The following is a 12,166-nucleotide window of genomic DNA, read 5'->3' on the forward strand; positions in this document are numbered from 1 at the left end:
TTTCAAAACAGAACTGTTGCTCTTCACAATATTTAATGTTTTCCTAAACATTGTGTGAGATGTTAAATCACGGGTTTAATAAAACAATAAAATATAACCATAAATCAAATTTGGGGCGGAAATGGGGGTTTTACTTAACTCAAGCCGCGTGCCATCTCTTTTAAGCTCGCGCGGAATCTTGTGCCGTCCGTGTCAGCGCGCGCGGCGTCTCGCGCATCAGAATTACACGGGATCCTTTTTAAACAGATACATGTTCCGATTTCAGGTAAATGTTACCTACCTTGACATTAAGACCGCTATAATAGCTATTTAAAGTCAAAATGTCTGAGAATTAGTACGTTATTTCAAAGATAAATATTCAGATTTTGAGAGAAATATTGGGCTTTGTTTTGAGAAACTGCTGTTAGCAAGCTAAAATTGTGGTGCCTAATCGTGGCTTTTCTCTGGTGTTTGTCCTTTATAAGCTGTAAAAGCTTTATTTTCTACTCCTTAAAATCTGGAATAAACGTCTGTCTCGTGGCGTTTCGCGTTTATTGTTGTCCAGATGTGCCATATTAAACCTTTGGCCTTGTTAGCATGTTAGCGAGGCCGTGCTAGTGCTTCAACTAACCAGATCAATGTAAACGCGCTAGCGCCAATGTCATTTATCAGGATTGCGCGATTGTCTTACATTTATATAGTAAATATGATGACGTTATTAGGCCAAATCAGGTTTTTGATAGTTTTGTATTATATTAGTCATTACAAGCACTGCAGTTTATATAACGACTGCTGGTCAAATGTATACAGCCAATGAGGAGTTTCAAGAAGTGATAGGGCAATATGCTTTAACTGTTAAAGCTAATAAACGTTTGTAATAAAACAGATGACGCATTCATAATTGTGCTACCTTATGTGTTTTTTGTCTTTCTCTGTTTTTTAATGAACATTTTTTGTGTATGTTATGTATTTTTTGTGTGTTCTCATTTTCTGTTGTGTAGTCATTTGATGAAGACTGCACCCTGGAGGAGGAAGGGTTGGTAGAGGAAGATGAGATTGACCAGTTCAATGATGACACTTTTGGTGCAGGGGCAATCGGTAAGTTTGATAGCGACATCTAGATCAGGGGTGTCAAACTCGATTTCATCCCGGGCCACATCAGTATTATGATTGCTCTCAAAGCGCCGGTTGTAACTGTAAGACTATATAAATGTATCCACTCTTTTATCACACTGCATAATTACATCTGCATTTAATTACTCCTTTTGGTAATAACTCAATTAATACCTAGTTTTGACAGTAAAAGACCAGTAAAATAAAGTGTATTCAAGTGTACAACTATTGTACAGTTTATTAAAAAAAAAAAAAGATATGTTTCTGTATGAACACATAGTCGGTCTGCATAGTGTTTCTTGACAAGCTAACATTTTTAAAGGCCTTTGTGGTCAGGGCACACTTGCTAACATATCTTCAGCATACACTGCTTTAAAAATGTACCTTCTGAAAAACACTTGGTAACTCGGGCGATTTCTTCAGCCACAATAAAGCTGGCTTTCACGGCTGCATCACTTTTTGCAGAAACATTTGCAAACAAATTCTGCCAAAAATGTAAGTTTTTTTCAAGTCTTGTACCTTTTGTTGCTTTTCTAGGTGGCTAAGGTTAGCATACTTTGCTCTGTGTTTGGTTTCGAAGTGCCAGCGTAAATTGTACTGTATTCTTTGAGCACAGCCACCCCTGTTGAAAAAAACAGTATATGCTGGGTTAGGTATGTTTTGATGCTGGTTGGACCATCTTAAACCAGCTATGGACCGCACATGACCAGCTAAAGACCAACTAAACCAGCACAAACCAGCATCAAAACATACCAAACAAGCATATGCTGGTTTTTTTAACAGGGATGGCCTCCTGGCAAAGACGACACAACGGTTTGTTTCCATTAAGCACAAACATGTATTTGCTTTCCCATCCCTCTTGAAATAGCCTCCCCTCTGCATCAATTTTTCTTTGTTTGACACGATGTGTCTAATTAATATATATATATATATCATATCACTCACTTATTACACCGCTCGTTGGAATGCTTGATTCTGATTGGCCAGTCGCGACATTTGCAGGTTCGTTATTCCCAGATAACCTCTCAAAACTAATAACACAGGGTAACCCGGACACAACAAATCATTTTGACAGGTTTTTTTTGACAAATTAAAAATAAATATGTCTTTTAATAACATATATGACATTATATTTACAAATTATTAAACCAAATTGAATGTTCGTGACATTTGAACGTTGTTTCTTACCTTAAAACCGAAAGTAAACAGCTTTTCCTGTTAGGTCTGCATTCAGTAAAAATGAGCTAATCAAATATTACAAATTCACATTTCATGTCAAGTTTTTTTATCATGTGGCAAGTATCCCGTGTAATAAGCGGGATAATGTACAAGCAGCCGGCTGTTATCGCGAAATAAGCCCCTCCAGTGTGAAACAAGAAACAACCTGATCGCACTGGAGGGGCTTATTTCTGCGATATATACGGACACTGCCACCTACTGGCTAGATGTCGTCATCGCGCAGGTAATAAAGTTGAGTTGCATTCTCAGGTCGTGGACATAAAATGTATAATAACAATACAATAATTTGTAAGCTCTCGCGGGCCACATAAAATGAGGGGGCGGGCCAGATTTGGCCCGCGGGCCTTGTATTTGACATGTGATCTAGATTGATGGCAAAGGTAGTAACTTTATATTATCGGACAATTGATTAAGCTCTTGATAGGAAACATGGTGACACACTATAGTTTTGAAAAGCAGAAATGTAAAATAGATTTATAGTGGTTTTGGTGTTTACAAGATTTGCCACAATGTTATGTTGTTATATACTTGCAATGATTGGAGTGAGTTGCAATGTTTAAACACTTAACCTTACCTAAGAAACAATAATAACACCAAAAATCAAGAAACGGACTAACCTAGATAGGTGCACCAACATTTTGTATATTTCTATTTGTATAAACAATATGTTGTACATGTTGGTTTTAGCATTGTTTGGTTAATAAATTATCTGTTGCACCGGCATAAATTCTGTGTGAAACTTACACAAAACATATAGCAACACCTCCTTATAAATCTTTTTTTTAGATGATGATTGGCAGGAAGCTCATGCCCGCCTCGCAGAACTTGACGAGCTTGTGCGAGATGGGCCAGCCGAAGACACCCCCTCCGCCCCTCATGAGCTTCCTCCTGTCACCAGCTCCACCCTCTCTCCACCGCCTCCCCTGTACTCTGAGGAACGGGCCGGGGGTGACCTAGCGGAGTCGCTGTCTCGTCTCATCTTGGGCTCGGATCCCGCCATTGCTGGAGTAGGCACCGCCAGCTTGGATAGATCTCGCCTCCCTCCTGTTCTCTCCAGTCACACTCATCCTCCAGCATTAGCAGGACAGTCTCCTCTGCTGCTGAGCTACCCACAAAATCAGCAGCTCCTGCACAGGGGCTCGGCTCCTCTCTCGCAGGTGTGGATGATAGATTGATTTAAAACGATGATATTTAGTTCACATGCTCCATGTCAGATGCTCCTTGATGTGGAATCCACTTTGTTAAAATAGGACTGTTACATTATAACAAGTGACCTTTTTTGAAAGGAATAGTTCACCCAAATGTGCTTTGTAGATTTGATTAAGTGATTTGATCGGCTGCCACCATAATGTAATAGAACTTTGGTTTATTTGGTGGATTTTTTTATTGATATTCATAAACCAGCAGGCAATTGTTTGCAATTAATTTGATCAGTTAATACAGTGGTTCTCAAACTTTTTCGTTGTAAGGCCCCCTTTGTGTTAAGTGCATTGCTTTGCGGCCCCCCACATAAAGATGTATAATCTTAAACTTAGAATTTTAATTAAACCAAAAACATATTCAGTTATACAATGCTGGAACCTCAATTCTTTTGGTTGGTGTCATTTTTCTGATGTTTGATTGCATAAAATCTATGATAAATTTCTATATTTCATAAAATGCCACAAAATCTGTGGTCCCCCTGGATCCATCTTGGGGCCCCCCAGGGGTCCACCGCACCCATTTTGAGAACCACTGAGTTAATAAGCATCCAACATCATACTACGCACAAATGAGAATGAATTGGGTGAATTGAGTTATTCCATAACTAATATGCGATATAACTAATCAATAGTTTTGTTCCTGTCTACCTACAGATAAACTCTCACAGTATTTGGGAAAACAGTATGGTCTTCAGTCCTGTTGGTGTGAACTCTGGACTTGTCAATCAAACTGAGGTAAAAAACAGCCTTTTTTTATGTTTTATGTATTGTCTCTGCTGTTTTTCTCATTTTCTCAATTTTATTACTCAGGATAGTCCACTTCTATCTATTATCAAAGAGGTCGGTCTTCCAAAGCGACCTCCTGCCCTCGGCAGAGAAGAGGGGCGGGATTTGTCTGAACGTGTACCGCCTCCTCGCTCCTCCTCACCTGTGATTGGCAGTCCCCCTGTCACAGCTGTGCCTATAGGAACCCCTCCAAAGCAGCCCATGAGTCACATCCTCATTCAGCAGGTAACACAATATTTTTTTGGCCCAAACAGATGTTGCAGCCAATTGAAAATGTTTGATGCATGTTGTACAATACTGTAAAATGTAGTTTCGCCTTGTTCATTTTCACTTAACACACACTTCTTATTCTCAGAATAATCACCCTTCAGCTGTTCACGTAAGAGCCTCTGTTCCGCTCCGTTATCCCCCTCCCTTCCCTGAGCGCCTGTCTCCCAACAACCTCCTGAGCATCACTGTGAGTTTGTTCAGTTGTTTCTACTTTATTCTTTTTACTTGGTTGTATGAAAATGTGTAACATTATTACAATAAAAATGTGGTATAGAAGGACCAATCGACTCTCATTTTGCATTCTCCTTCAGAACCCACCATTGTCTCATCATTCATTCCCTGGTGTTGGCCCTATTCTCTCTCAGATACAGAGAGCACAGCTGTTGAACGCTCAGGTGAGGTCATGAGGTCAAACTTGTAACAACTCCCCAAATGGGATTAAAGTTCATTATTAGAGTATATAATAGAGTAGACCGTATAGTAGGAGAAATATGCGAGTTTCCATCATACTGAGAACAAACTCATTGTCTCTCTTTTGGTTGGTCAGTTTCAGCGTTGTCCCGGTCCACCACCTCCACTATTACAGGGTGGGGTTGGCGGCTTCCGACCTTTCTTTGGGCAGTCTGGACCTAGAATGGGTCTCCACGGCCCACATCTTGGCCATGTCCCCATCAGACACAACACCACCCACCTCCACCCGCAGCATCGCAGGATGCTGAACCTGAGGATGCAGAACAGAGGCACAGGGTGGGTACCATCAACAGTTCAGGATAAAGCATCGCTGTAAAATGCTTGTTCATTTTTCTCTGCGTCTTGTCTGCTCAGGGATCACCTCAGCGGGAGAGGGGTTTTGGAAAGGAAAAACAGAGACCCCTACAGCAATCTGATGATGCAGAGAGAAAAAGAATGGGTTGCCCGAATCCAGATGATGCAACTTCAAAGCACAGATCCTTATCTGGATGACTACTATTACCAGGTAATACACACAAAATTTCAGGGGCCGGTTGCACAAGCTGGACATACACCCGTTCGTGAGACTAGTCTGGATGTAAAATGTGCCTTATGTCCTGCGTAGAATTTAGACCTGTTGCACCACCAAGGTAGGATTACACTCGACTCGACAAAAAGACATTAGAAACGCATTAGAACTCATTATAATTTTAATTTTTGTCCACACCGGTTGTGTTGCGTCCAGTGTAGACACGGTGTAAGAATGTCACTCTCAGTGCGGTAGGATGTGTTGGTGGGGACGCGTATCGTCTAAGCTGAGCGTACCTGCGCCTGGTCGTAGTTTTAGATGTAAATATTTATCACAAGTCTGGACGTAGTTATGTCCGACATTGGGCTTACACCCAACCTTTTTACGTCCAGCTGGTGCAACCGGCCCCATGAGTACAGTTAATGTCTGTATCATTTGTTAGAGACCCTGTTGCTGATTTTTTTTCTTTGATGGTAGAATTACTATGAGAAGATGGAGAAGCGTCAGGAGCGGGACAGGGACAACAAAAAGGAACACTCCACCAAACTCATCACTCCTCAGGTGGCCAAGCTGGAGCACACCTATCGGCCAGGTAAAGACACCTCATAGTCCAGCATAGGTTAGGACACAAACAATAATGATCTCTCTTGCCGACAATGTTTGTCACAATCTTTTCATCAGTCATCTGTTTTAAGCTGTTTGTCTTAATCACATCATTATTTAGATTGATAACCTTTTTCTCTGAACCGTGTCATAATAAATTGTTGTGTTCTTGTCAGGGTGTGATGTTGTGGTTAAAGTGGGTAAATTATTATCAAATATAAGTCGTTAATGAATTAACTAACATTGTGTATTTGTCTGTTTTACAGTGCAGTTTGCTGGTTCTTTAGGGAAACTCACGGTATCAAGCGTGAACAATCCCAGAAAAATGATTGATGCCGTAGTGACCACTCGCAGCGACGATGAGGTCAGCACTATAGCCAGCTATACTTTTATATTGTGCTGTGTATACTAAGGGTGTCCTCGACTAAGGATTTACAAGGTAAATCCGAATTTAATCAGAATTGTCACGTCTTGCCTATAGTCAACTGATAGTCACGTGCGCGCGTGCGCATGTGGGGACGACACCAGGTGGTTAACAAGGGTACAGCTCAAAGTGCAGCGCAGCATGGATGCACCAAAAAAAACAATCAAACATTAATTTACAGAATTTCTTTAGATCAGAATATACCTTTATAATAAATAAAAATTAAAAACGAAATAAGCCAGATTCAAGTCACAATGTGCAAAATAAATGTGTTTAGGTCAAATGTCTGAAATGCAGGGAACATATATTCAAAACACAAGCCACAAATAGTAAAATGAATGGACATTTTCCATTTTAACAATGCTGTGCCATACAATACTAGACCAGATCTCGCCTCAAAACTATTTTTCAAACTACTTGATAATAATGAATTATTATTTACAAATGGGAATACAGCATGTTCATTACCAATGAACTACAAATAAAGTTGCGTTATTTAACGCATAAAGGAGGAATGCAATAAAGCATCTTACCATTTAAACAGTCAAAAAGTCCCTTTCACCTTTTTTCCTGCGCACTCTATCTCCGTCCTCCTGATGCACACACTTGCTTTCAGTGCAGAGAATGGCAAGTTCCGAAAGTCTGCGTCTTGCTTGCTATATGTGGTGATTTTGGTTATATTACTTTATTATTTTTTGTATCATGCAGCGCAAAGTTCACTCTAAGTAACGAACCATGTGCATTTACAGACAGTGCATTTTACAGATTTAAGTGTTAAAGGAGTCGTGTTAAATATAAAATTCGCTATTTTTTTCACATACCATGCTTGTTTGTATTTCCTCTTTGCCCCGCCTCTCTGAAACGCGCAGAGTTTTAACAAAGCTCATGGCTCTGAAAAGCGAGGTATGCTATGATTGGCCAGTTAACCCGTGCGTAGTGACTGGTCGAATACTGCAAGCGTGTGACGATATGTAACGCCTCTTACCATATGTGGAACATCAGGTTCCAAAGCAATTGTACTGACAGTACTGACTTGCTTATACATTTGGGTGGTCTTAATCAACTCATACCACGAACTGACGTAGATTTGTGGGGGTGTGGTTACACGAGGCGTTTCAGGCAGGTCTGTGTGAGCATTTGCTTTTAGATAGAATGCATATTTTGTTTGACACTTTACTTTTTGCAATTTTACTTGTCTAATACATGCATGGGCAACTTATAACACACCAAAGACACAGAAAAATGTTCGCGCCATATGACCCCTTTAATTCATATTTACAGTATATGCCCAAACATTCGGTAAGTGACAAATGTTTGGAAACGTTGTACACATTCATTTGCGAGTCATCTGCGGGTGCGTGCAGAACGTGCTGCTTCTCTATACTAGACATATGCCCGGTTAACCGAAAATATCTATCACGTGATTTATGCACAACTTGTGTGTGAAGTACGGTAAAATGCTGCTGCATCCGAAAGCCAGAGGGCGCTCTCGTGCAGAAACTTCAAATACGCACTGCAGAAGAAGACCATAACACTCGTAGTTCTAGGAAATGCCTAAGGACATGTTTTTTTCACTGATCCTCAAGCCTCCTCAGGTATTTTCATGATAATAAAGTATATTTATAATGATCATGTTTTACGGGTGTTGCTTTTTTAAATGCATGTTATAAGCGACTCAAACTCGCACTGCTTTTAGATCGAGCAGCATTTCCTACTGATCCCAGAGTCGTGCTTCACGGATAAGCTATGCATCAATAAAATAATCAATACCTTGCATTATCGCAGCCAGCTCGGTTTCAGCAGGATTTAGTGGTAACCACGGTTAACCGGGCACATGTCTACTCTATACCGGTCTCACAGCACATAAGACGTGGAGAGACGCGATCCTGCGCTGGGTCATAGCCATACCCATTTCTTTACATCATAAATAATTTTTTTAGCTTCGCAGTGTGTGCCCGTCTGCTATGCCACTGCCTATATAACCTACATGGCATGATCCCCATTGCACAACACCTCTGCGAATGTTCGACTGTGAGATTGGTAGTCGAATCAGGCTCCTTCTATCGAACGTATCTTGGACTATTCGGGGTCACCCCTAGTGTATACACTTGAAGATTTTTGTTTCGTTTTGTTGTTAATTTCCCAATGTTTTTTTTTTTAGAAGTACTTCTCATATGTACATGTGTTTTCTTTTTAACTTTGCCTCATGAATACAAAGTTGCATGTCATGTCACTTCTTAATGAGAATGTGCTTTGTTTCTGTCTTTTTACAGGAGAAACGAGAGAAACAAGTTTGGAATAAAAGACGGCAAATCCTTTACACTGTGGAGAAGGTAAGACAGATGAATATTACTGCTGCTGTCTCTGTATTTTGATATTTACATGATTAGTAAATCTTGATGTATGATTTTTGTGAATCTCAATGTTTATATTAAATACTTTTGTTACAACAATGTATAAATATAAAACGTTCAAGAACTGTGTATGTTTTATTATACAGATGTACACTCTACTGCTCGAGGTGCAAGACTTCGAGAAGAAATTCTTGCAGACCCCTGAGCACCAAAGAGACGCTCTGCTTGAACAACACAAATCTCACACGCTGCAACTCTACAGCTCGCTCAAAGAGAAAGAGTGGGCTGACCGGTGAGGACCATCATCATACGAGGGACTCCTATAACAAACATCCAGTATATGATTAACCCTCTCTCTCTCCTCTGCAGAGTGAGCGATGAGCAGTGCTTAATGATCATGTCTGTGCGCAAGGGAAAACGGCTCATCTCCAGGCTCCTCCCCTTCCTGCCGCAGCAACAGGCCGCTGCTGTCATCATGGCAATTGCTAGGAACCTTCCAGCCCTGGCCAAGAAAGACAAGCAAGACCAGGTACAATGACAGATGTGCGTGTTTTATGTTTTAGATGTGAAAGCGAGTCGTCCTAGTTCCTTTTTAAATTTCACGTGAACCATCTCTCGTAGGTACTGTGTTGGTTGGTTGAGCCAGTAACCGTGGTGATCCAGTCCATGTCGAGTACCTCCCTCACTGATCTCCTTCAGGAGCTGCAGGGCAGTGAAGGACAGCTTCCACTGGTGCTGCAAAATAAGGTACAGCATTCCTGACTTTAATGTCTCTGATGAACTGATGTATGACTTGTATTTCTATATGGTGAACAACATATAGTGCTTCATTTCACACTGGTCCGTTGTGTTCTTGTGATGGTCAGTTTGGTGTGACGGTGCTCTATGTGGTTTTGAGTGAGGGGGAGAGAATGCAGAGCTCTGATCCTAACTGTCAGCTCATGGATGATAACCGCTGGTAAGCATCATTCTGCATAGAGGTTAACGATTCAAATATGTATGCTGTTCTTATATCTTATATTTAGTTTTATTAATTAAATGGTCAACAGATAAAAGTTAAAATGGTGAATGTATGATTGTCATGTTGTTCATGTGTGACGGTGTGTGCAGAGCTGTAGAATTTCATAATTTCTGTCAGAATCAAATTTCTTTCTATTTCGTCTGATCTTTCTCCAGGACTGAGTTAGTGTTCTCAGTGACCAGAGAGCTTCTGAAGGTCCCATCATCGGCTCTCTCATCCCCTCTGTTCACTCCTCCAAACCTCGTCTCACTGTTTTCTCGATATGTAGACCGCCAGAGACTGGAGCTCCTGCAAGAAAAGCTACAGTAAGATCTTCATCCAACAGCTTTAAACTTGAAGATACTATAGCAGGGCCAGGCACATAGTAATGAGAAAAAATATATATATAAGAAAATTCAGAAAATAATTGAGAGACCGTTCCAAATTTTCATGTAGTCAGCATTTTTAGATTTACTGTGGCCATTTCAGTCCAGCGTCAGAATGTCAACAAAATCAAACCTCAGGATTGACATAGTCAACCAACAGCAATTTGAAAGACTGACCGCATGACAAGACTCATGAATACTGTGATCAAAATCAAGGTTATCATCTATAAAAATATGTTTTTGATCCTTTCCTTAATACATGTAGAAATATGACTGTTGTGTTGCTTAAAAGTGAATATGAGCTTGTTTTCTTTGCAGTATTTGAGGTCTGAAAAAATACAGAGCATCTTTTCTGTTATTTGGACCTGTTTCTCCAGTTTTCATTTTCTGCAAATAAATGCAAATAAAAAATATATATATTTGAGAGAAATATTGTTAGTAGTTCACAGAATGAAACAAAAATGATCATTTTACCTAAACGCATTCCTATAAGATAGTAAATTCAGAAAAACAAAAATGGTCTCTCAGTGTTTTTCCGCGGCTGTATATGTACCACCCAGTTCACTGATCAGTGTGAAAAAGTTGACGGAAAACAATGGAAGCTATAATGTCGTGTGGGCCTTTAGATTAACTTCCTTCCTTTATTTTCAGGATCACGGCCTTGTCCAGGTAGAAGTTCCTTCAGCCATCACTGCTGATGGGAGACTGTTAATGTATTCGTGAACAGGCAGTTTTATGTATGAATATGTATTGGAGGGTGAGGGTGGGTACTACAGAGTAACGTCACTTTTTCTTTCTTGTTCTAAGAGTTACAATAGCTAAGAAACACGTTTAAATGGTAATATAGCCATTGCTGATAAAGACGATCAGGTCTTTGTTTTAGCTTCCAATAGGGGTCAACTCTGAGCAGAGGAGCCAGGAAAGTGACCTAAGTTAATCCCGTATGTGACAGTCGCTGTTCTTCAGATGATGTTTTCCAGTGAAGCAGCTTAATCATGAAAACATCCTACCTTATTTATAGACGCATAGTTTTGTGTAGAAATTTGCTGTACATTAATATCTTAATTTTTCTTAAACACTGCAGCTTGAGGTATGTTTGCAAAAGAGTGACTGTGCAAGTGTGTTTGTGAGTTTAAATGAAGGTTTAAACAAAGTTATTCATTTTTAAATCTTGACATGATGCCTGTGATAAAACATGAAATTAAAACTTTCTATTATACATCAGTGTTCGATTGTGGCGTTTTGGTTTTATCAGCTTCTTTGTGTAACTGTATCACTATTACAGTATACCAAAAATCTAGGAATGTTAGGATGCTAGCATAAATGTGCACACATAAATGTAAATAACATACACAATTCAGTGTTGTGTAGCCTATGGTCGTCATAAAAATGTTATGTAAACAATTTTTTTACCTTTGCTTAAGGGAATGTTTTGGATGAAATATTATGAGGGCACACTGATAAAGAAATGACCTGCACAGATAAATTATAATAAACCCTAAGTTTAACTCATTTACTCTGTTTTTTGGGTATTTTACAATTTACACTGATTTCATGCACAGCTTTAAAATGTATTAGTCAATGAAATATGCTGTTTAAATTGAAAAAAATTACATCAATCTTAAATAACTCATTCTAAATATTTCTATTAGAATTCACCAAAAAATATTAAGCATATATTAAATCTTAGTTTAAAAAAATTCATTATATAAACTTCAGTTTTTTCAAAAAAATCACTTAAATGATTTTTAAATTTTTTATCGAGTTAATATATCTCATTATTTTTGTGATATTTACTAAGCCACTTTTGTGTATTTCATAAAAACAATAA

General features: G+C 39.3%; 1 protein-coding gene across 1 annotated transcript; it reads left to right on the forward strand.

Moving 5' to 3' along the window:
* The first annotated feature begins 173 nt into the window (after positions 1–173).
* On the forward strand, positions 174–11,839 carry patl1 (PAT1 homolog 1, processing body mRNA decay factor). Its single transcript, XM_057331279.1, has 18 exons — positions 174–265; positions 981–1,077; positions 3,118–3,488; positions 4,188–4,268; positions 4,344–4,544; positions 4,675–4,776; positions 4,901–4,984; positions 5,137–5,336; positions 5,415–5,565; positions 6,046–6,160; positions 6,438–6,535; positions 8,869–8,928; positions 9,096–9,241; positions 9,319–9,478; positions 9,571–9,696; positions 9,816–9,907; positions 10,126–10,275; positions 10,987–11,839. Exons 1-18 carry the CDS (start codon positions 251–253, stop codon positions 11,006–11,008), a joined length of 2,271 nt encoding a protein of 756 aa, XP_057187262.1. The 5' UTR covers positions 174–250; the 3' UTR covers positions 11,009–11,839.
* Positions 11,840–12,166: the final 327 nt, after the last annotated feature.

The sequence above is a fragment of the Triplophysa rosa genome, linkage group LG4 (assembly GCF_024868665.1).
Source record: "Triplophysa rosa linkage group LG4, Trosa_1v2, whole genome shotgun sequence".
In the NCBI taxonomy this organism is placed as follows: domain Eukaryota; kingdom Metazoa; phylum Chordata; class Actinopteri; order Cypriniformes; family Nemacheilidae; genus Triplophysa; species Triplophysa rosa.